At 40.4% G+C, this 25,331-nt stretch overlaps 2 protein-coding genes and 3 non-coding genes across 6 annotated transcripts; 3 read left to right on the forward strand and 2 right to left on the reverse strand.

The window, feature by feature from the left end:
• The first annotated feature begins 887 nt into the window (after window positions 1-887).
• On the forward strand, window positions 888-23,428 carry LOC6552173. The gene is made up of 8 exons (XM_026980002.1): window positions 888-1,310; window positions 4,747-4,806; window positions 14,448-14,469; window positions 14,526-18,524; window positions 18,590-18,709; window positions 22,689-22,946; window positions 23,017-23,208; window positions 23,269-23,428. Exons 1-8 carry the CDS (start codon window positions 1,159-1,161, stop codon window positions 23,338-23,340), a joined length of 4,875 nt encoding a protein of 1,624 aa, XP_026835803.1. The 5' UTR covers window positions 888-1,158; the 3' UTR covers window positions 23,341-23,428.
• Trnaa-agc lies at window positions 10,752-10,824 on the forward strand. The gene has a single exon. It is a non-coding gene; the product is annotated as a tRNA-Ala (tRNA).
• Trnaa-agc lies at window positions 12,161-12,233 on the reverse strand. Its single transcript has one exon. It is a non-coding gene; the product is annotated as a tRNA-Ala (tRNA).
• Window positions 22,374-22,446, forward strand: Trnaa-agc. Its single transcript has one exon. It is a non-coding gene; the product is annotated as a tRNA-Ala (tRNA).
• Window positions 23,355-25,195, reverse strand: LOC6552172 (transmembrane protein 192). Of its 2 annotated transcripts, XM_026980013.1 has the most exons (5): window positions 25,146-25,186; window positions 24,934-25,086; window positions 24,670-24,802; window positions 24,331-24,607; window positions 23,355-23,857 (listed from the first exon to the last, which is right to left on the reverse strand). In XM_026980013.1, the coding sequence occupies exons 2-5, from the start codon at window positions 25,074-25,076 to the stop codon at window positions 23,628-23,630; spliced, it is 783 nt and encodes a 260-aa protein (XP_026835814.1). In that variant the 5' UTR covers window positions 25,077-25,086; window positions 25,146-25,186; the 3' UTR covers window positions 23,355-23,627. The 2 variants fall into 2 exon arrangements, with proteins under 2 accessions (XP_026835814.1, XP_001979735.2); XM_001979699.3 differs by having other exon boundaries at window positions 24,934-25,195.
• Between the last annotated feature and the right edge of the window lie 136 nt (window positions 25,196-25,331).

Raw genomic sequence — 25,331 nt, forward strand, 5'->3', positions numbered from 1 at the left:
AAGTCACTGCTTGAAACGATTTGGGATTGACTACTAGAGATGCGTTGCCACAATAACAGCCACCCAATTAATTTTTCCAAGCTGCTTTCTTTATTTCTTGTTATGCTTTATTATTTATTCACTTTGATTATAATTTAAAAATGTCAATATTTACACTTTGACGTTGGTTTTATTCTGCCATAAAAAAACGAAAGTACAGACTCCACACAAATTGTTCTCGGCAGTCCTTTTTATTGTTTTCCAGGATTCAGTTTTTCTTGCGACTCGTCCTTTTGCTTCTCCATTCAGTCACCTGCCAGCTGATGCATATAATTATGGAAATTTTAAAGAGGGCACGAAGAGAACCCCCGAACAAGCACAAATAAAACGAAATGAAAAATCGACGGGCAAAGTAAACAGAAGATGCTAAGCAAATGAACATTTTTACGAATTTAAGCGTCAACACATTAGCATAAATTCGAGACAATACAAACGAACGAGCGAAATCAGCATGCATATTGACTATTTGATAGATTTCTTAAGATCTTAACATAAATATTCTTAAAAACACTTTACCTCTATGTTAAGCATCAATTAATAAATTTTGCTTCCGTATTTATAATCTTAAAGAAATTTGTATTATTTGCTGAACGAAATATGGTGATATATTTAAATATTTTGACTATAAAAATCGTATACGGAATACAGAATATTAAATTAGGTTGCATTTTCTAAAACACTTCAGATTAAACGTTCCGAATTGATTGTAGGGTATCGTTTCGCAATACTCTATTTTCCAGCAGTCACTTCTGTCAATTTGAATTGCCGCCAGATTGTGGAACGAGGTGGCAGCACTGACACCCGCGATTCCTCATTTGAATTACAATCGATAACAAGTCAGCTGTTCGTGTCGCTCTCTCGTAAATTTTATAAACGTTCTGGATTTTATTTTATTTATTTCGGAATTCATTTGTTTGCTGTGAAATATCTTGGCCAAAAATCAAAACCAGAACGCACTAATGTTCTCAGGGAACTTGCCGATTCAAAATCGTACGATTTAATGCACCTAAACAGTACAAACGCGGTCCAGTGGCCAATTGTGATTCGCATATGCCTTAATCGTTGTAAACATTTCCTACCGGGATAGAAATGTCATTAGATTCTTAAGCATTCCACGTGATGAGTGCACCGCAGCAGCCACCGGGAGATTCGAGGGGAGGAGCTCCGCCACCCGCCGGCAGGGATTCGGCTAATCAGCCGGCATGGAGCTCCACCGCCGGAGGATCTGGACACTCGGGCACCGGTTCTCGTGGTCTGAGCCCCAGCGGCTGGTGAGTAAATCCTCCGAATAAGCATCCACTCTAATACAATTTTCTTTGCTTTCATGACAGGATATGTCATGTTTAGTGGATTAGGGTTGCAAAGCGTTTCAATGCAGAATACATCAATATTATGCCGGACGGTTTTCGCTTTCTGAGACTGACCCACCATAAATATTTAAGAATCTGATCCATGTGGAATATTTGTACTTACATCAATATTGCATTGTGCATCTGTGCATTTCCAAAACTCTATAATTGATAGTCATTGAAAGTTAAACCACAATTTTATCAATCCCATATGGCCTCCGTTAGCTGGATTCGGTTCGAATTCTTGTGATCTTGACCATGTTTACTATTATATTGTAATAGTTGAAACCTCCTAGGTTGAGTTGCTGACATTTGAATTTGTATTATTATAATTTAAACTAAAATGTATATGACGTAGAACCTTCAATTCCCCTACCATAAATTGTAAATGTGTGGCTAAAGCCACACAGAAAACAGCCAACGTTCGCGAAATCCCTGAATTTTGCATGATTTTCTATTATGATAATGAAGCCAAGGCCACTCATGTGCTTACTAATTTTATGACGCCCCACTTCTTTCAAATTGCATAAATATAATGTGTTGGGTACGAGATTTTTTCAGCCGCCCTAACGCCGCGTTAAATAGCTAACCTAAGCGAATTTTTTGTCCTGATTTGCATATTCAAGTAGGTGTATTCTGCAGCTTTGAAGTTGCCATCAAGGAATGCGTGACAGATTCTTAAAGAAGTAAATGCAATGTAAAAGTCCTATGTAATGGTGATTAGATACGAATTGGGATAGGTTATTAAACCAAAGAGAATTTGAAAACTTTGGTATGTGCTCAAAACGAACCGAACTTCGTAATTCGGATATTTATTTGTATTAAATAAGAGCGTACAAATAAACTACATTTTTTGCATTTTCTTCAGAGACAGACCACTCAACTCCACCACTCCACGACATTATCCAAAAAAATATCATCAAAAATATTAGGTTTATTGCCATTTAGCACCCATCTCGCACCCTGACACTTTTGGCAACATCTGCTGGCAAACGGGAAAAAAGCGCCCATAATAAATATAAAATGGCAAAAACGTGTCGATTTCCTTTAACAACTTGAAAATGATTTGTTTCACAGTCTGCGGAGCATATTAACTTCGATTTTCAATTCACAGCAGACTTTGCCACACATCAAAACATTGCATATGGAGTAGGAACTGTACACCGGGGCATCCTTACCGCCACCGCCCAACTACTTTGCCAATTTTTTGCCAGTTAGGCAAACGCAAAATTCCATTTTGGCCGCAAAAGTTGCCAAACAAGGATATTTTGAGGAGAAAGGGACTCGGTTTGTTTGTTTGTTTGCTGGGCCAACCAGCTTGTCTCAATGACGTTGGTCCTTAGCCATAACCTGCGGCTCTGTCAGCTCCATCTTGTTAACCAAACAGGCCGAACTCCATCGCCCAAGACAAAGGACCCACAGCGGAGCAGCATAGTCCGAAAAAAAGTCTAATTGATGGCCCTGTTCGAACCTGCATCTTGACCATTTCCGTTCGTCTGCGGATATGCATGTCTACTCAATTTTCCGGCAAATGAGTCGCCCTCATCTCGTCCGTAAGAACAACAAAAATTGATTGGAATTTGCAACAAGCGGATACAAATTTTTTCTCCACCTCGTTTTTCTCGTTTTCCGCCACTGTTTTTTACTTTCCTGCTGATTTTTTTTTTCAGCATTTTTCCCCTTCGACACATCAACACTTGTCTTTTGTGGCTTTTGTTATTTTGGTCATGGTGTATCAGTCAGCACATGGAACCACTCATAAATGTCGAAAGTGCGGTGCATAGCCAAGTCCAGCTAGATAAATAAATGTATTCTTCATAACTAGGATTAAATAGAAAAATTTGGAAATAGAGCACCTATTAATTAATGTTGATGGCGTATTTTAAGTTCGAGTTTTAACGTGCTTTTTTTTTATGAGTTTTTCCTGTTACCCTAATATGTATGCTATATAAAAATCTTGTGCAAATGACCGTTTCCCAATATTCCCCAAAAAATGCTAACCAAAGGAATTCATGTAATTAATAAGCTTCAGCGGCACATGTTTTACACTTTGGCGAGAACCAACTTTTCTAGCTTAAAACAAATGGAAAAAACTGGAAGTGTTGGCGAGGTAAAAATTAATTATAAACAAATCTTTTCATGTCACCTAAGGAATTTCCGACACTTTGCCGCATTTTTTAGCTGCCCAACCGAAATTTCACAGCAATTTTTACGGGATTTTCCTTTTCTCCTAAATTTTGCTTCCCTGACCATTTTCTCTTCGGGGCAATTGTTTAGGGTCACTCAAAAGCACATTTCACTTATTATTAGCTCATTTATTACACACCGAAAGGCGCCTGACCCTGGCAGCACCTGCAAAAACTTTGTGAAAAATGCTGCCCAATACAAAAAGGCGGAAAAAAAGAAATGTATAAAGGAGAAAATACCTCCTGAAGTTCCCCATCTCCTCCTCTCGTCGGGCACCTTAAAATTAACACATAAATTTTCAAGTGGGTGGCCAATTTCCTGCGGCTGGCTATCCGCGAGATACTTTTAGTCCTGCCAGTTTTGTTTAACAAGGGCGCAGTATAAAGTGGATTGTATATTAATCGACTTAAGGGAACAAATCAAAATATGGATACAATACACAAAAATACTCTGCGTATTTAGGCTTCAAGTTGTTAGAAAACCGTATTTTTATAAGTTATAGTAAATCCATTTTTTTGGAAATCTAACTTTCTGCGTAGAAAAAGCCCCTTTTTTGCCTACGCCCCTGACTGTGGACTGCCTGTCATTGTAATTTCCGTGTGAGTGCGTTCAATGTTCAGGACCCATCATCCATTCCACAAAATAGCAGCCGCGAACTGGGCAATTGACGTTGAAACTACGTGACGTAGAAAGGTAAATGGTATCTGCGGGATTTCCAATGACAGTGACTTTCCTTTTCTCGTTTTTTATTGTGTGCAAATTGGCCACCTGACATCGCCCCCAACGCAATGCTTTTAATTATAGACCACTAAATTAAAATCCGTGCGGAACATGAGCAGGGGTGTATTTATAATGTCTGCCTTCATTATCAACTCAAATGCAGGCCGTAAGCATAAAAATCAACATTACCACTCCTCGAGAAACTGATAACAAAAGAAATCCCAAGACAGTCAAGGGAAGAATAAAGAAAGGACCTCGGCAGTGCGGAAATAAATAAACGTCGCAACTTTCTTGAAATCGCGAGAAGGGCACACTTTGAATAAAAAAAATTAACAGCAGCCCCAATTTGCAACCTCTATTCTCTATCCTCGTTTAGTTATGCATTTCTTTTGCTTTTTTCTGCATTCTTTTGATTTTAATTTTTTATTTATGTTTTCTCCCACATCCACAGGCGACAGAACAACTCAATGAAATATAATTCGCGACCCTGGCATCGAGGACGTTTGGACAGGCAAGTTTTCCCTTTTATTTTTCCTCACTTTTCCTTTGTTTTGTACTTTTGTATCCCTTTGCGCCATTTGTTTGTGTCTCCCCGTATTTGTTTGCCTTGCGTGAGCTCCTTGGCTTAACGCACGCTTGCACCTTTCCCGCCCAACCAAAACCCAAAAGTCGGGCTGAAAAACTCATCCTGCCGAAGGGACGATCCCTCGGTGGCAGCCTCATTATTAACACTTGACTAAATATGCATTTCTTGGGTGGACGCCGTTGACGTCAACGGCCAGAAGCGTTAACAAGGTTTGCATCTGGGAAAGGGAAGGATTGGCTATGCCAACTGTCGTCCCAGGAAGTCTCTTGAATCTCTTCCAGAACTGTGTACTTGTTTTTAGGAAAATATCTATTCAAGCCACTTTACCTCAACCTAATAAGCCAAATATGAGAGTTAGACGACCGTCTCAGTAGGTAAACCGGATCATGACTTATATAGTCATATAGGAGTTATCCTTCAACACTCATACAGAGATCGATCCTAATGGAAAATTTCGATTATAACCTACGATTGAACGCTATTAGAATCAAATATCAGAATGAAAATGATCAGAATGAAATGATTTTCCATTAAATATAAATTATAAATATAAATTTTGTATATACAAATTTGCACTTTCCATGAATAAGTAACATGCAGAATGCTTTATAGAAGTAGATAAATTTAAAGGAAGATAGAAGAAGTTAGTTAAATAGATAGTTAAGATAGTTAAATAATTCTCATTTGTAAGTCTCATCAAATTCGCGTTTTTTTTTTTGCGAACGCATTCCCAACGTGTAACGGTAAATCGTTACCCACCACCCGCCCGACCGACGCGAGGGGCGACTGCCGCTTGACGCACGGCTCGTAGAACCCGACTACGGCAAAGGTCCGGACCCTGGCCTCCACTTCATGGAAGTTTTTCCGCGTACGCGATCAGAAAGTTCGGACACCCATATCTCATAGATTGCCCGGATAATTTTGTAGGAATCGAAGTGTTTGGAGCGGATCACAAGCCCCGGATCAAGCGGATCGTGCCAATGTTTAGCTCTTGAAGCGGGATTTATAAAAAGTTAAGTGCGAGCGATTTCAATTGGTTGTCTTTCTTTGAGCCCTAACTGTTCGGATTCGGAGTCTTACAGTGAATGTTATTTAATTGTAGTTGATCTTAAGAACTAAATTGCCTATTTAGATGCATTGTCCCTGGTTTGTGATGGTTTAAGTAAGGTTTACTAAATGCTAAAAGATATGGCTAATACATTGACTATCGGCATACTTAGTGGCCCTACAATTGGTTACATATCGATTGCTGTAGTTAGCTGGTTATGACATTATTTTTCTATAATTTGATATTTGCCCCTATTATGGCTTGATTTCGTTGATTTGTACCGCTTTAAGAGATCATTTTTGTATCCTTGCGTTTGAGATCGTGCGACCTGTGCTTTCATCGGCGAACTCATGGTGTCCTACTTACAGTAGGTTCGACCCAAGCGAACTGACTGATGGTGCGATGAAATCGTTGTAGTGGCTTTTATATTGAAGCTTAGAACTCAGTATTCTGGTAGGATGATGTTTCTGAAAAAATGTTTATTTTATTTTTAGGTTAAGGTGACTAATCAGCTATGGCATCAATTGCATTGATTGAAAATCCATAAAAACCGTTTAAAGGGAATGTTATCCCATTCGTTGTGCAATTATTACTAATGCATTTTATTCTACTGTCCAATTATAGCACAAAACCTTTTGAATTGTCATGCATGCTAGCTATTGCGAAAATTAATATTGCTATTCACTAGTATTTAAATGGTGATCCTCTTCCCGTGTTTTGATTGTATACTTTAATCAGTTCTTATAAACGATCCCAGCTCGAATTCCACCACTGTATTCACCACACTCACTGCATATCCACCTTTTTCGCAACTTACCTTGATGAGCGCGGGGCTCACACTCGCGTCCAAATATTGTCCTCAGCCAAATGCCGTCGCTTTGGAACTCAAGGAATTTCGACTTGCTGCGATATAAATACTCTTCAGCTAGATTTCTCCGTAGTTTTTTTTTCGTTTCCGTTTTTGGCGGCTTCGCTGGCTTCTTGGGAGATGGAGTTAAACTCGAAGTCGGGACTCTGGTAGTTGAGACTCAACTGAACCCGTGCACATGGCCTATCTGACTTTTATAGCGAGGCCATCAAATGGCATGCGCCGAAATTTCATTCATGCTACATAGAGCGGTATGTAAAGGACCCCAGATCCCCATTCCTCTGTCGGTGTCTTGCTTATTGTATTGTTGTATATGCAGTTTACCAAACAAAAATGCCAACACACACACTCAGACTTCTTCCTGGCGCCGAGAACTATGCAACAGCCAACCAGAGAGGCATCTCGGATTGCAACGGTACAACGGTACATTGCAGAAGCGAGAGAGAAACGAAATGGCGGAGAGAGAGTGAGATGGAGAGCATCTATTAATTGCACGTGCTGCAGTTGCTGTTATTATTGCTGTTGTTGGGTTTTATGTTGTTTTGCTTGTATTTTATTTTATATCCCCCATCACTGCTCACTCACTCTCTCTCATTCCCTCTCTCGCTCTCTCGGTTGTGCTTCGTGAGAGGCGATGTGGCGAAGCTGATGCGACGAAGATTTCTCTGCTCCTTCTTGGCCTGTTTACCGTTAGTCGCACTCGGTCTTTCCAGCTCGCTCGTTCGTCCTTCGCTCTGCCAGCGCTGCAAGAGAATGGAGGGAGGGGGGCAGATGGAAAATAATGGTTGGGGGTGGGTTAATACCCCCCTCCCACTACCACTTCCACTGCTGCATCCTATTTAGTTACATTTTGTTATTGTTGCTGTACTTTGCATTGTTTTGTGCTGTGTTTTGTTTTGCTGCAGCTCTCGGGCCGTGACTTCGTGTTATGTACCGTTATGATCGTCGGCTCGTCGCTCGTTCGCTGCATGCGTTGCTGTAAGTGTGAGTGTGTGCCCGAATGCTGTTGTCCTGTTGTATAGTTGGTTATGTACTTGCTGTTGTTGTTGCCGCTGCAGCTATATTGCCATTGCTGTGTGTTGTGCTCTCTAAACTCCGCCCGCCCCCAATTGAAAAAGGAAAACAACGAAATCGTATCCGAAGCTACTAACGGCACTTCCCCCAAAACGAACTGCCCAGTATTGTGTTGTGTAGTGTTGTGTGTTGTGCTGTTGTTGTCCTAACGGTAAATTTTTAAACCGTTTAAAGCCCCATTAATTTTTGTGAAGTGAAACTAATAAATGATGTTAATTGCAATTGGCAATTAATTAAATATTTTTGAAATATTTTAAAACTTTTAAAAAGTAGAGGTATAACGAGTTTCGTTGTTTCATAGAAAAAAAAAAGATTACCAAATGGAATTTTATTGCATTTCCACAAAACCTTGATGTATTCCGAACCAAAAATGTGTGGTTTTAGCTGCAGACTTCGCTATAAAAAAAGAAGAACGGCATTCTATCATTAAAAAAAAAATCTAATAATTGTTTTTCGACTTGTTTAAATACAATTTTCCATAGCAATTTTGTATTGTTCTATGCGCTCAGTTAGAAGCTAAGCTAGAAGAAGTTGCAGCAGTGGATAAAACTAAATTCGAATTAAATTATAATTCATTTTTTTGGATGGCTCCGCCTTGAATATTATTCAGAAATTCACTTCAATAAAATGTAATATCAAAATTAATCCTCAGTCTCCACAAATTCATGAATTCAGTTTATTTTATTAAACAACCATTGAGCCTTGCCTTAAATAAAAACTTCAAAACAAGCATGTAATAACCGCGGGAAAGTCAAACGGAGAAAAACTCCAACAGTCGCAGGCGACCAGCACCGCAACTTCCGTTTCCGGTCTGTCGACCGCACCATGTTGACAACAACAAAATTCATAGCCTAACACGCAGGCTGATTTATATTTCACTCACACAACCGCTCACTCACACATTCACATTTCCCCGCACACGCCGGCAAACAGAGAGAGCAATTCATAAACAATTAAGTGACACTTTGAGTTTGAGTGGCGTGTGAATGTATCGCAACAGGAGGCCATTTAACGCCAATGCAATTAATGTGATTGAGTAAACTTTGCCGGACTTCTGAAAGTGTGGGTGTGTGGTTAATCGAGTTGTTTTTGCAGACCGAGCTGATTACGCAATGTTTTGATTCGTAGCAGTTTATTTAGTGACAGTATTTTTATAACGGTGATGATGACTGGTGAAATCTGTCCATGTGATATAGAAAAGTAAATTTAAAAAAAAACTATCAAATGAAACAGAAATCTAATATAAAAGGGATGACTACTTTTTCCCTATATTAGGTTTAAATTTATCAGACTTTTCTTAAGATTATTCTCATTAATTATTTAAGCAACATTTAAGCGTTGATCAACAAATTCCCGTCGTTCCCCCGAATAATTTCCATATTTTTGCGGCCTATATGAGATAATTCTAATTCTATTTAAAATGTATTCAGATCAAAAGGCAGATTTAATTCAGCGATTTAATTTATTTCTTATTCTGTCATCCCTCACAGCTCGACCCTAATTAACCAAAAGCTTTTCCACCGCTCGGAAATAATCATAAAAAATATTCTGTGAAAATCCGATTAGCCGAGACGCTTGCCGGCGCATCTGGCAATTGAAAAGTTTGGAAGTTGTGCGTTTTTCTTATTCTTAATTAAATCCAAAGTGCTGGCATAAACTTTTATTATTGTTGCCCATCATCTTGGGCTCCAGTTTTCCTCCTGTGCCTTATCAAGCATTTGTCAATGCGGCAAAAGTGAACAATTTTTCATTATCGAGCGCGATAGGAAACGACAGAAAGACCAAGTGCCCCCAAATTTAGAATTTTCTTTCGCTGCTTGCCGACAAACTGCTGGAGTGTCAAATCATAAATATGCATCTAACGTTTATCTAACGTCTTTATAGCCCAATCCCCCTGGCATTGGCTCTGTTTTCGCCAAGGAGCAGAAGAAAATTCCCTTGGCCCTTTAGCTGGAAGTAGACTTAAAAGTAATTTTACGTCTGACTAAACATTAATGTGCTCAATATTTTATTGTTTGTTTGTTATTTCGTACTTTTGCTGTTTCATGGAGTCTTTATCCTTGCAAAAAGTCCAAGGCACAGAGTTGATTATGCGGGAAGCTTCAAAAACTTTTCGGCATGCTGCAATTTTTAAATGGTTTTGTTTTTTTTTGGTTAAGGGTAACTGAACAGCAAATATCTGAGTTGAAGGCAAAGCTTATTTAAGGAGGCGATTAAGTTTAAGGAGTTTACCTACAAGATCTGCTTGAACTAATGGTATTGATTAGGTGCAGATGATTTTTCCATATATAAAAACTCTTAGGCGGCACTTGTTTATTTAGGCATGCACCATTTTAATTAACATATTTTTTATGAATGTAAATAATCTTTTAATATAAGTACTTATTTTTATAGAAAATCTCACAATCGATGCTTATGAATTCACCATTCATACGGATTTTTTTGTAACTCCTCGAAGTGGGATATTAGTTTGATAATTCTAAACCAGAGTGATATAAATATAACTGCATCTGTCCGCCAAACGTCTACCATTTTGAATGAATGAATGCTAACAATGCATTTTAAGATTGCAAACATTGGTCACAGTTGTTTTGTTCCACTTTACGGAGAAAAATGTTTTTGTTCACTTGCTTCATTAAGCATTACAATACAACTTTTGTTAACAAACTCCCAGTGAGGCGAATGCATTTGTTCTGAAACAAACCTCTTGTCTTCGCATAACTTCCACCCAACTCCAACACAATTCCAAGCCAAATATAGCTACCAAACGAGCAGAAGCTGACCACAGCTGGCCTTTCTCTTGGCCAACTGTTAATTTGGCTTGGCTTGCACTTCTGTAAAACACCTTTTTCGGACACTTTCGGCCGCCCACAATGCATGGGGGATGTAGCTCAGATGGTAGAGCGCTCGCTTAGCATGTGAGAGGTACGGGGATCGATGCCCCGCATCTCCAATTGGATTATTTCCCTTTTTTGCCAAGTACAACACGCAGACGTCGGCAGTTTTGTCTTTTGCATTCCGGTACTTATGTATATGTTGGGGGTAAGAAGTTGCCACTAATGAATATTCAAAGGTTGCTGTGTAGCTGCCAAGCGAGCATTATCCGTGGAGTCTCATATCTGCATCCCTTAGAACCCGCCCCATGTCGACAATCAAGACGCGTAATTTGATTTGCGCCCTCATCACATTATTACACTCAGAAAAGAATGGTTAGACTTCACTAATTGGATTGCTTACAAATTGCAATATAAGTATTATAAATTCTTCATATCTATACCAGATACTGCTAGAGTAAAATGGTGTAAAAGATGCGTTGAAAGGTATGTCACAGGTCCACTAGCCAAGTATGTCTGTCCGTCCGCTATAGTAGAGTTCCTCAACTATCAGAAACCCCTTCCTCAGCTAGTGGTAAAGCCAGGGAAATACCAATAGACTTTAGATAGAAAAAAATCGAATGAAAAATTAAATATTTTTTTAAAACCTTTCGCGTTAGAGTGGCAATGGTTTGAAACAAACGTGTACTAATTTGACTTCTCGAAAATATCACGCTTGATATAAATGTTCTAGTTCTTATAGTTCCCGAGACGCTTGATGTTCATACGGATATACTGACAGACGGGCAGAATATATATAGATATGATCATGATCATATGTATGTATGTGTATTTTTTGTGAAATGTTAAAGAACTTATTCGAGGTATAATATTTAACATATTTGACAGTTAATCTGCGCTTGCATTTTTAGAAAGTATCATTCTTATTTTCTAAGTGTATTGTAGCTGAGGGAAATGGCTGAGAGAACACATTGTCGCACATAAATCAGCACAATATGCCAATGTTTGTTTACTTCCCTGCATCGCAGAGAACTTTGCCAGCAATTAACCAGACGGCCGCAGTAGTCAGAACAGTCAGCACAGTCGGAATGTGGATGTGAAACTGAATTTGTAGGAGTTGGAGTTGTCAATGGGCCAAAACACGGTCCCAGGACTCCGCGGGCAACATGCTGGGAACTCCTCTACAGTCTGAGTCAGGCGGGTTTGGTGTTGTAAATGATACATGATGTGCTATTTATGAGAAAAGGCTTTTGTTTTAATTTTTCCCTACCTTGGCTTTGTTTTTCACAATTTTGCCGAGGACAAAGTTTTCGACGTAAGCTAGTTAAGCCATTGCTGTTTTCGAGTCGTTCGTAAAATTTATGTATTTATTTTGAGGATTTTAATTGTTTTAAGTGTTTGACTGCCAAGAGTTTGTAGTTGCTTTTTGAGATATACCAAAAATAAAACGTAGTTTGGAGATGCGGGGCATCGATCCCCGTACCTCTCACATGCTAAGCGAGCGCTCTACCATCTGAGCTACATCCCCGTGTTGTGGATTACTGAAAAAAGGTTCAATATTCACTGCTTTACCCACTAAAGCTGAACAATTACCCGCAGTTAAATTCAATTGGCATGCAAGTCGACCAGCGACCTGGTTACAGTTTCATAGGCCAAGTATGAACTGGTTTGCAGCTTAACGATTTTTGGGTGTGGCGTTCGAAAGACATGTCCACGTTCAATTAAGACAGTGGCGCAGTTCAAGAAGTGGTTTATGTACAGGTATTGATTCTGTATTTACAGCCCAATCAAACTTGTTGTCAATTCATGTTAGGTATAACCAGACACCATTGACTCTAGTTACTATTATACTTTATTTCATACCAATAAATCTTACCACCAAAACGTAAAATTGTGCTTATACTTTTGGAAACCGGAAAAAATCAGACTTCGTTCACCATGCTGGCACTTGGCAAAAAATTAATATGCATAACGCATAGCGGAAAGAAAAAATAAACTTGGGAAAATATATGCAGTGATGAGTCAAAAAGGATGCCACTTGATTTGCTTGGTCCCCAACTCAACTCAACTCAACCCCCGCAGGATCAACAATAACACGTTCCCTTATCGGAACCGGAAACGGTTCCCAAGAAAGAGGTCCTGAAAGAGTCCTCAAAGTCACGGTGGCGTGTGTGACAAGTCCTTTCTAATGAGCAGGAAGAATTCACGTAGACTGGAGGGAACCTACTGCTCAAATCAAGCCAAAAAGTCGCCCTCAACTAATAAACTTCGCCCAGGTCCAAAGTCAATTAAAAAAGGAACAAAAATTGTACGTGACACCCGGAGATAGACAGTCGAAAAAGGCATGGAAAGAAAAGAAGTGGGAATGGAACGAGAGTCCTTTAACTGAAATGCTCGAACTAAAAAGTCGCAGACTGTCTTGAAATTAAAATTACACGACGCTTGAATAACTTTCGGCGTACTTCCACCCCACTTGTGTTCCGCTGGCAGGTAAATGCTGACAAAAGTTTTTGAGGTAGCATTTCTTTTACGATTCGCCAGAGAGTGGAACCAGCTAAGATGCGCCACTTGCTACGTTTTTGTCATTAATTTTGTATATCATTGAGTTTTACGAGGCTCATAAATATGAAAACGTTTAACTCTTGCTGGCTGAAAACAAAATTCGGCTCGGGGGAATCCCGAAAACCCCCCTGTCCCGTTTTATATGAGACAAACTAATTGTCTTGTACTTGTAATGTGTTTTTAAGCGCAGCCACGTTTCCCACATGTTTTCACAATGTTTCCCCGATAAACAGGGGGAAGTCGGCATTTTGGGGCAGGGGCTGTAACAATTAGTGGGGTAACTTGAAGGGTTGCCTCCTTTTCTCGGGCGCAACAGCTTGAGGTAATTTTCAACTTTTACTCTTTGTTTTGGCGTTGACAAGAAGCGTGTTGTTTGTTTGGTTTTAATTAAAGCCCAAAACATATCAAGTTGAAATGTACCTTCGCAGGAAAACTCGTTCCAGTTTAGGGACACAATTTAGAGAGATGTAAGTATTTGTGGCAATTGGGGATTACTTGAGATATGGAACATAACAAATCCGACATTCTTCAATGGTGCATACTATAAAAAAGCCTTGTTACCGTAAATATCTTGATTTTTTAAGATAAAATGATGTATAATATAGTTTTAGTTTTACAACGTTTAATATTCAATCGCAAAAGTGGCTGAAGCTCACTCGAGCAAGCCAAATAAATTTTCATTCAGATTCTGTATAGGTTCACAGGACTTAAGCTCCCTTACTTTTTAATTAGTTCATGTTACAAGTGACATTAACTAAAAAAGGCAACGGCAAGGATTTGTGGCCGTATAATTTAGCATTTCTTAACGAGATTTTTCGGTAAGGAAAAAACCAAAAGAACAACGGAATTCGCACCTTTGCATACACAAATAGCGAGAGCAAAGTTTTGGCGGATGAAAAGTGCTTGGGAATGCGAATGGGGTCAGGGGTGCTGTGGTTATAAATTTTAAATCTGTTAAATTAATGCAGCAGCTTTCTTTCATTTCTCAGTCCGGTTTCTTACGTGCCAGAAAGTTACGAGTAAACTCAGGCACGTCGCTTGATTACATTAATTATTCCTTTATTGTTTGCAAAAGTTTTCACCTTTCTCGGCGTCTTTGTAGTTATGTTTTCGCAATTCGTCTAAATGTAATTAATTAGAAAAGATTTTACTCACAATACATGTTCTTTCTTTTTTACAGTGGTCACTTTAACAATAGAGTGGTAAGTTAAGAAGAACATTGAATACTTGGTTTTTCTAATCAACGAAAATGTTGTAGTGGTCTAATCACAATCAAAGACAGACGCTTTACCCGCAATCAAACTACGGGAATCGGGACCATTCTGACTCCCGTAGTTCAATCCAGGAACGACAGGAGAGAGATTATACTAAGAGAACTGATTTTCGCGAAAGAAACACTAGGTACTCCGATGAGAGACACTCTGGCAGATACAGTGATTATCCCCGTAGAAAGCATTACTACAGAACCAAGCCTAGGGGAAGTGAGGGTCGATCCTATCATAGGGACGAAGGTGCCAGAGATTCCTCTAGGTCTCCTAATCATAATGGTGAAAGTGGTTCAAGTCTGAGCAGAGCCACATCTGACATCAGGCGAGGTAACGGCCACAACTGTGACCAAAAAAGCGATGCTTGTAAACCACATAAAGAGTATAACCAAAGCTGCGTAAATCACTATCAAGCCGAAGAAAATAAAATTGATTTAGGGCAAACTGAGGATAAAGGAGCTAGCAGAACCAGCCCCACCGAGCACAGTTCAGATATATCTCAACAACCTGATCCAATTGCATCAGAAGGCGATCAGCATACAAAAACCAATGGGTTGAAAGACAGCTCCTGCCCTAGCAAGCAGAGCAAGGATTTAAACGAAACCTCTAAGGCTCCACAGTTTTCCGATCGAAGATCGGAGGCGCAGTCGTCGGAGGAAAAATTAAAGGCATCCAAGTTTGGTGGGAACCCCTCTGGTGTACAGGCTAGTCAATCGATTCCACGTATCCAAGTGCGCCCCCTCACCGAGCTACTGAGGCAGGAGCTCTTTGCAGTCACCCAGGAGAATCTGTGCAAGAGACCTCTCCTCAGTCCCCCTCCATCCGCATCCCCCGCCAGCCCGAGTCGTCTGGCCATTAGGCCCAACCTAAGAAATCGTCGCCGAACCGTAAGCAACTGCATTTACAATGCTGCAAGTCTTGATCAGGCCGCAGAAAGCGAGGCCGTCTTCAATGATCGCATCGCCAGCATGGACAAGGAGACTCTGAAGTACATAATCAACAATGGCGACACCATCTTTGAACCACACTTACAACTCCAGGCCAGGCGGCGTATACGTGACGAGATTCGCCGACAGCTGAAGACAATTGAGCTGGATAAGCCCAAGGATTGTCTGGTACAGGAATCAGTCGAGGACGAAATTGTAGATGCCATCAAATTGCCCGCAATTCTGCTCGAGGAGATCGAAAAGTGCTTTGGCATAGACATATCAGAGGGTCAGACGGCCAAAGATACTGAAGTAAATAAAAAAGGGACAAAGAAAGAAACCGAAGAATCGAAGGGAACTTGTAACAGCGCTGAAAGTTCAAAAGATTTCAAAGCTAAGAAGACAAAAGCTACTCTTCACGATAATGATCAGAGCCTTAAATTTAGAAAGCTTCAAAATAAAATTGATAGTAATGATAACAATCAGCAAGTAGAAGCCGGCGAGCCTAGAAACCCGCATTGCGTTTTGCCTAAAGGTAGCGAAGATAGCTCTGTAAAATCGAATGTGGTCCCTAAAAAGGTCTTGCAAGAAAACAATAAGAAGAAAAGTAGAAATCGGAGCGTCGATCAAACCATTAAAGTAAATGGGACTAGGCCGAAGAGTCCGAGACAGGAAGAACCAATAGAAACTGTGCAACACCTTGATTCCATCAAGAGGTCGGAAATACACCAATCTAAAAATCGCGCGCCCTTGCTACCGACCCCTACATGTGAAAGAGTTGTATGGACAAATTCAAAGAGTAAGCACTCGACTCCAAGTCAAAGTGCATTAAGTAAATCCAACACAAGTAATGATCAGGAAATCGCTTCAGTAGATTGCCATTCTATTATCAGTACACACAATAAAATGGAAATTAAAAGGGAGTCTAGCAGCTCACCCATATCAGTGAGTCCTTTAGCTTCAAAGGAAGTTATTGATCTGCTGAGCTCATCTGACGGAGAGCAGGAAGAGCAGGGCGTGCAGCATATGGACGTTGATGAACTTGAAGGTGATAGTTTAAATCAACCAGAAGGTTTGACGCAATCCGAACCCGCAACTGTGGAAAATGCCGATAGTGACAACTCCACCAGCTCCCAAAGCAGCAGTAAGTCCACAAAAAGGCGACGCAGGCTGAAGCTTCGAAACGATGCAGAAAATGTGGTGGACAGTTTTGAAAAGCTGATCCTTCCCCATCTTCGAGAGGCTCTTACTGAGCGCTATCGTCGCCAGCATTCTAGTAGCCTGCAGAGTCGATTGCACTTTATCTCCTGCGTGGTGACAAGCTCCGAGCACAATTCACAAACCTTTAGCAAAATAGAGGTAGCCAAGATGCAAATGAATCTCAAAGCAGTCGACAATCGCCAAGCTATCGAATTTCTGCTAAAAGAGATTGTCAACGTTGTGAGTCTGCAGAAACAACGTCGTCGGGAGCAGGATGAAGAGCAAAAGCTTGCAAATTTATTAAGCCCCAAAAAATCAGCATCCATGGTTGAGGAAACCCCTAAGGCGTCCACATTACGTCCAATCCAGCAGTGTTCTATTCCACCAACGGCTCAAGATAGTTCTCCAGATATATCACCGGGTCAGAAACCTCCATCCTCGCCTGCCCCCAAATCAACTCCGCCTATAAGGCACAGTTCTCCAGTTGTATTGCCCTTTCAGAAACAGCCATCTTCTCCTGTCCGCGAATCCTCACCGCCAACTCCGCAGAGTCCTATTTCCGCAACTGCTCAAAAGAGTTCTCCAATGGTGTCAGCCCTTCAGAAAAGTCAATCTCCTCCAACCCGTCAATCTTCAACACCCATCCAGGAGAATCCTATGGAGTCAGAGCAGGGTTCAGCTCGTCAGAAAACTCGCCAAAAGATTCCAGTCGTGGATGTTTCTGAAAGCCCTGATCCTAACCCAGGAAATCCTTCCTCTTCGGCGAAACTGGAACACTTTCCCGTTGGATTTCCATTTCTGGCCATGGATCCCGCCCTTTGCAATTATACGCGTCTAGCTTGTGGATCAAAGATAAACGAGCCTTTGGAACATTTGGGAGACATGATGGCGCAGAATTTGGTTGAAATTGATCGTCGTTTGATGGAAAATCAAAATCGTCGCAGCATTTTGGATGATATGATATCAAAGTTTCAGAAAGAGAAATCTGAGCTGGAGATGGTGAATCTAGAACTCCAGAGTCGAAGGTTTCTGATGATTAACTCCATGATTTCTAGAAATCAGGCTACTTCTGCTCAAGCTGCCAACTCCAAAAGCAAACCACCTCCGGCTGAAACTACTCAGGAATCCAGGCAGGATGACAGTTTTAGCAAAGGAGGGATAGCGAGGAGAACTAGAAGTAGATTAAGAAGAGCTGTGTTGGTCCTAGCACCCAAGCGTCAAGTAAGGGTACAAAAACGAGTCCCCAAAATACATAAATCAAACGAATTGGTGGAGAAATCCCAGGAAGAAATTGCTGAACGCGATACCAATAAAATGGATTCTGAAAAGAGCATTCAATCAAATTTCAAGGTAGAGCAGTTGGATGTGTCAGCTGGTGACCAAGTAGCCGACTCCTCGTCCACCACCAAACTTGCACAATCGCGCCTGACCAAGCCCAGTATTACAGTTAATCCGACCCACCAACCACTGGCTGTAATACCACCACTTCCACCACCACCACCGCCTCCGGATCCAATTTGCCACATGTCCTACGAAACGCCTAGCTCCTTCCTTAAGGAACCACTACACGAACCCGATCACCACAGGTCAGAGCTCAACTCCGAAGAGAAGTGCTCTGTAGGATTCGTGCCGAAGGGCAAATTGCAGAATGTTGGCAGCCCCATTACCCAAATAAAAATCTACAGGCAGTACGTGATAGCAGCAGCCGAAGATGGGGATATCTACATGTTCCACCTGGTCACTCACAAGCTGGAGCGAAAGATCACTAAGCACAGCGAGGCTATCACGAACATGTGCCTCAGCGAAAAGGATTCTATTCTCTACACCACCTCAGCGGATGGATTTTTTAAGAAGTCTTCGCTCCTGGTAAGTCACTTAGAGTCACTAGAGGAGCCATACCTGAATACCTTATAACTCTTAAACATTTGCAGAATCTGGAGCGGGTCATAGAAACGGTTTACCTTAAAGAGCCGTTGCAGTCGATAGACGTCGCTTGGGGATTGGCCTTTATTGGCAGCCGTTGGGGTCAAATTTCTACCTTCAACGTGGTGGTGAGTTCAAAATTTTTTGTAAACTGAATTCTAGTATACATAGTCTAGAAAATCGAATGAGTTTTTATATCGACTGAAGTATTGTTTTGAAGTGAGATAAGGAATTTCTTCATTTCTTCTTTTCCCCTTTCTTAAAACATTGCTTAGACTAACAAATAACTGATTGGACCTCCAATGTGGTAGTCAATCAATCGCCTCTCAATAAATTTTCGTCACTTAATTTGACTCATTAAATATTTATCTGTCAAACAAACACTTGAACAATTTTAATTAAAATATTGAGCTCCGTCTCGCGAGTCCTGCCAAAAGGACAGCCACCACACACAGGATGAGTCCACACCTTGCCCGCGCGCCAACAATAACACCAGGAGTTAACGAATTGGCAATGAGGAAAGCCAAAAACGAAAGTCTAGACAATGGAAATCAAATCGAATTTATTTTTCATTTTTTGTACTCTCGCGAATTTAACAAATTGGATAGTATGGAAAAAAAGCGTAGAAAGGGAGTGTGGCCTCAGTTGGTACTTGATTATAATATTTTACATTGGGGGTAGAGCAAGGCTATAAGTCTTAATTCTGGCAGAAATTCGATTTATGGCTGCGACGTGCTGATAACTCATGGCTCATGACCACGTTTATTGGTTCTGTGCACAACTGTACTTGATTAGGAAAGAAGGAAACGAGAAAAGTCATCATAGCTGAGATAACTGGTAGGGGTAATAGTTTTAAATATTATTAACTTATTTTTAAATTTATAATCTATTCACTTAAAAATTAAAATGTAAGGAAGTGAGGTAACTATAGATCAAATAGAAGCAACTGTACTAAATATGTATGTATGGAAATGAGGTAATTATAGTTGAGGTAGAACCAAATGCACTAAATTTTAACTAAACACGAATGGGATACATTTATATAAGAGGTAGTTATACTATACTTGACACATAGTACGGTATGCTATTCATTGCGGAGGGGCAGCACAACTGTACCTGCAATTGTATTGTAGATGGAGGCAACTGTACTGCCGACTGTAGTATGAGTGGTTGTTCCCTGTCCTCGAGTTTTTTGGTAGGTGCAGTCTAAAGCTTTGGTTATTTGGTAAATATGCGAAGACGCCACGCCCCATGTGGCAGGAAGCATATAGGGGGCGTTGCTGGTATTGCAGTTTTTGCAAGCCTGGCTGCTATTGCTCGATATTTAGCTTTGCCTGGTATTTTGTGTTTTATTGTGTCGTGTTTGCTGCACGTTGTTTGGCCGAGGACTACGAGTCCTGGGAGTATATAGCCTCCTTGCAGCAACTGGATATATAGGTATGTATGTAGAACTAGGGCTAGGGGTTAGTTGCAACAAACAACAGCAAACTGCAGCACTAGCAAGCTGTCTTGCTCCCACACTCATTGGGAAGAAAGATGTTTCTTTCTTGCTCGCTCGCTCTCCCTCTCTCTTCCTATCTCGTTCATTCTCTCCTTTTGCTCCCCAGTGCTCTCTATTGTTGTTTAATTAAGTTTTTATGTGTGCCTGTTTAGTTAACGGTATATTTTGCCGGCACTCATTCTCCCTCGCTCTCTCTCTCAATGGTTTTTTTTCTGCGCATGTCTTCTGCGCTGCACTTCACTGTTAGTTGCATATAGTTACTGCCATTCGTTAGTTTTTTGGCAGCAGCAAATAAAATGTTTATATGCTATTTACTCAAAACAATTTTAAATAAAATACAAGCCGACGAGGTTCTGGTTCTGGCTCTCTCTCTCTCTCTCTCTCTCTCTCTTTATCCAGGACTCGGGCGAGTAACGGTACGGCGCTCGCTCAAGTTCTCTTCGCTGCAAGTGTGAGAGAGCCTTCCAAGGCGCTGCAACTGGAATTGTCTTCGTGCCTGTTGCTTGATTCCTTTCCTTGCTCTCTCTTTCGTCCTCGTAGCTCCTGTTTTTGTTGTTGTTGTGGCGTGGGCTTTTCTTGCTGGTTGGCTCCTGTTTTGTTGTGTTGTGTTTCTGGAAACTGACGCCCTGTCTATGGCTTGTTGTTGTCAGTGTGTTGGTGTGCTCGTACAGCTCTCCCATTGGCCGATTTGGCCAACTCGGGTTGGTTGTTTGTACCGTTACGTGTGCCCCCCCAGTGACTGTAACTCTTTTTTCGTGTTTATGTGAGCTTTTCTATTGTTGTTCCCCGTGGCAAATTGCACACATAGCCATTCGTGTAGGTGTGGCAAGTGGAATAGCTCCTGCAGGCTGCAACCACTAAATAAGCTCCCCCTACACTGCAGTGTATCTGATTTCGCACAAGCAATTGATTTGTATTTTCTTGTCTTGCACTCCTGCGCCTGGCCGCCATCTTGCCGACTGGCTGAAGACATAACAGTTGATAGAAGAGCACTTCATCGCCCCATCTCGTTTTCCTAGCTGTAGTTTTTGTTAGTGAGGAAGTCTATAACATTTAACCTTTCATTTTTTCCATTTTTAGGGACACATTATTCCATATTGCATGGAAAGTTTTTTCACAAGATAATTTAACCGTGTTTCCTCAACATCTTCCTGGATGTAGTTTTTAAAATTGTATAGATTTGCATATGTATATTTAAATTTAGTCTCTACTTTAAAAATTTGCCTTTCACAATTTTCTTGTGTCTCTACCAAATTGCCACGGAAGAATTGGCAATTAAACACAAATAAATATGAAGTGCTTTTTTGTACCAACAACTGACTTTTGTAAATATTTAAAAGCTTTTTGAGCTTAACATTTTAGAATATATGTATGTCCAGTAATTCCTTTTAAAAATTTGTTTTTTTGTTGTTATTTCTATTGTAAAATCTAAACTAATTAGAGAAGTGATAAGTGAACAGTCGTCCTTATAGCTTTTTCATTCGTATTCTCTTATCTGCTCGTTGGTCCATTGTGATTCTTACAGTCTTATTATCACAGTCACTCAGGTCAGGTACTGAGGGGAATCCTATTCATGCCGTTATCGCTAAATGCAAGTCTTATATAAATGGGTGCATTTTACGTTCATCTATCAGTCATCCAAGATGAGGTTTCTAACAGTTGTTGTAATGTTAGCTCTTGTTATTTGTGCTGCCTGCAAAAATCATGAGGAGTTGAAAGGTCAACGACCAGGAGATTATAATCGCAGAACGTCCTCAAATCCCTATACCTAAGGCACTTCATGAAAAACAAACTGGAAATGCTGAGTTGGTTGCAAAATAAGCAATATAACACTGCTGAATTGATGAATAAAACAAAAAAACAAAAAAAAACTTTTTATAAATGAAGTAATTTGAAACTAATAAATATACACATTTACATTTGCAATAAAAATATTTCTGTTGTTTCTTGTATTAAGGTTTTCCGCACAGAAGGTACAATATAATTGTCTCCGTCAAATAAAAGTTATAGATAAGTGCTTATCTAATCATAAATATTCACATACGCATTTAAACTTATATATAAATGCTTAAAAATACATCCCACTAGCGCAATGTCTATTTATACGATCAAAAAAGTATTCAGTGCGCATTGGTTTCTTTTGGCCACTTTGTATTGCTAACGAGACTCTTTAATGTCATGACAATGCACTTCCTGAATTTCAATGAGTAGGTAACTACAGTAGGTGCAAAATAAAGTCCGTAAATGTTACCAAACCTTGTAAGGGCCAATAAAAGAGGCGTATTCACGACGGGGATGTAGCTCAGATGGTAGAGCCCTCGCTTAGCATGTGAGAGGTACGGGGATCGATGCCCCGCATCTCCAATTGGTTTTTTTAGTTTTTCTTAAGCCTAATCAAATATTTTAAGAGGATATTGAGGATTATTGAGGACATTCTTTAAAAGAACAATATTTTAAATAGCATGACTTCCCTTTTCATTTTACTTGTATGAAGTATTCCAATATGATAATTAGAATAGATATAACATTATGTTATTATGAATTAGTAAATAATTTCAATATTGAAATACGGATCCAGAAAAGTAAACAAAACTCAACATTTTCAGACAAACAAGGTGATGGAACAGCCTTTGGTATCAACCGGTCAATCCATCATTGCCATTAAGGCCACCAAGGAAGGAGTACGGAAGATCCTTGTGCTGGGATGCAAAGGAAACTTTGTCCAAATGCATGATGCGGGCAACGGATTGCTGCTGCGTCGCGTATTTATTGCAGAGGGCTTAAATATCTACAGTCTGCTTCTAGATGAAGGACACATGTATTGCGGAACGCAGAAAAACGAGATATATCAACTGGAGTTTGATGTAAGTTGTAAAATATGACTTTTATTGATTACTCATTGATATTATTGAATCCTACTGTTTTCCGTTTTAGACTGGAAACTTAGTCACCAAGTTTAGCTGTGGCAATGGCGCTGTTGCTGTTGCGTCCTATGGAGAGCGTTATTTGCTAGTCGGCTGTTACGATGGCTTTATTTACGTCCTAAACAAGATAACTGGAACTCAAGTGGGTCGTTTCGAGGGCGCTGGTCGCATGGTTTTAGCCCTTTCGGTTGCAGGCGATAAGGTAAGTTCAGTTATAATACTTCCAAGTTCAGATTTCAAATGTTTTACACCAATCTTACAGATCGTCACATCTTCTAAAGATAACTCGCTAGAAATCCTGGAGGTGCCCTCAGCATTGGTAAATGGCTATTAAAACGCGTATCATTATTTGTATAGATCTGTTTTAATTTAATAATTTTTACACACAAACTTGTTTGTATAATACAATTTAATGGTCTTAATCCTTGATCGCGGATTTATAATTCGTTCTCTGTATTTACAATTGAATATTTTATTTTTTTGTTAGCGCCCAATTGCATTTTTGCAATTGATCTACTTGAAGAATATTTCTTCGCCATGAACAAAGTATAAACGAATAAAAAGAGAACATCCAGTAAAATAATGATAATACGTAAGATGATGTTGAGTTTTGATTTGTCTTTAAGGAATTTGAGGAGCCCTCACTGGTCGCACGTTGGTCTGCATTTGATGTAGTTTCTGGTTGAGCTTGTGTGTGTGGTCACGCAGATAGGCGATAAGATCGGCCTGTTTCTCCAGAAGCTCTTCTGTGTCGCCTCCCGGTTGCATAAGGCCCAGGGAGCCTCCGGCACGGTCTGCACCGCGCAAAACATCCGGGGCCAGCTTGGCGCTGTTGAACTTACGCACCTTGTCTGGAATTGGTATAGACTTTTTAGTCATCTATGGCATTTTTACTAACAGAAATGACTGGGCTTTGACCAGAAATCTCTTGCTTTGGAACCACAAACAAGAACGAACTTCATTAGTGGTTGTATTGAAACATTTAAATTGCACCTACCTGGTTTATCTAAGCGGTTTGACTCATTTATTGCAAATTACAAGAAAAAGCAAAATCACTTAAAGAAACAATTACGTGTCAGCTCCTTAATCATTTTTAGAAAATTACCTACCCTACCCAACTACTATATTATGACATAATATAAAATACTCATTTCCCTAAGCTTTCCGCCTTAAAATCTTGATGAGTAAAGAGTTGCTCATCATCAGTCTATTGAAAAATATAGATGTGAATAGGAAAAAGTACAAGGCAATGCAATGGCAGCTCTTGACATGCAAAATAAAAGTCCTAACATGCCACTTTGTAGATTTCAAGTTATTTCCTTACCAATATATAAGCTGTGGGAAACGGCCAGCACCAGATTCTCGGCCACGGTGAAGGCGGTGACATAGCTGACTGGCGACAACCAGCCTGCTGCGCAGTGTTCCCAGAAGTTCTCCGCATAGAAGTGGTGGATCAGGGCCTGGACAGCAAGCAGCATGGAGTTCCACAGGGATACAAGCTGGAGGGGAATACCCTTCTGCATATTTGTCTCGCGGTGGAAATCGTGATAACCCTGCATGCGTAGATTGTCGTGTTGCTTTTTTACAAAGTGATCGAAGAGCTGTAAAAAGCGTTGACATTGATGCAGGTCGGGATTGACGGACTACTGATTGGTATATTTACATATGTGATGACCCAGAAGGTGGCCCGTAGGTAGAGCATTATAAAGTAGGCATCGCAACGCCGATCCGTTGGAAACACGGCCGCCAGTACAATCCCCACAATAGAGATTGCAGTGGAGATAGCCAGATGAAGGCTACGGGAGGACAGAAAATGAATTATGTTATGTGCATTATCGGTCGTTTGAAAACGCCATGGATGATTCACTGCCGCCGGCAGAAGTGTACATAGTTTGCCCTTTTCCCCGTACTCCTCATATAATCTCACCTAAATGCGGGGACTGTATTCAGCTTGTAGCTTCCATTGTCGTTGGAGAAAAGGACGGGGTCCAGGAGCTGATCCGTGTCGTGTATGTGCGCTGGGGATACGCCCGGTTGGACAGCGGCGCCTCCTGTTGCTGGTTGATCCATTTGCTCTGCTCTGGAATGCGTAGTTTTCGAATTATTGCTGCTTTGTTTATTAGTCGGCAGGAAAACAACACTTATTTTCCTTGGATATGGCAGCATTACCAAGATATGACTTTTTCCAGGGTGGCAGCTCTGGGATGCGGTGGGAAACAAGGCAACCCTAAGATGTAAACAAAAAACTTGCTGTTAGAATTTGAAAAAGTTATTTATTTATGAAACATTAAATATTTTATGCTACAACTATAAAATTTGTCATGC

Source organism: Drosophila erecta, unplaced genomic scaffold, assembly GCF_003286155.1.
Source record: "Drosophila erecta strain 14021-0224.00,06,07 unplaced genomic scaffold, DereRS2 tig00000000-arrow-pilon, whole genome shotgun sequence".
Taxonomy (NCBI): Eukaryota; Metazoa; Arthropoda; class Insecta; order Diptera; family Drosophilidae; genus Drosophila; species Drosophila erecta.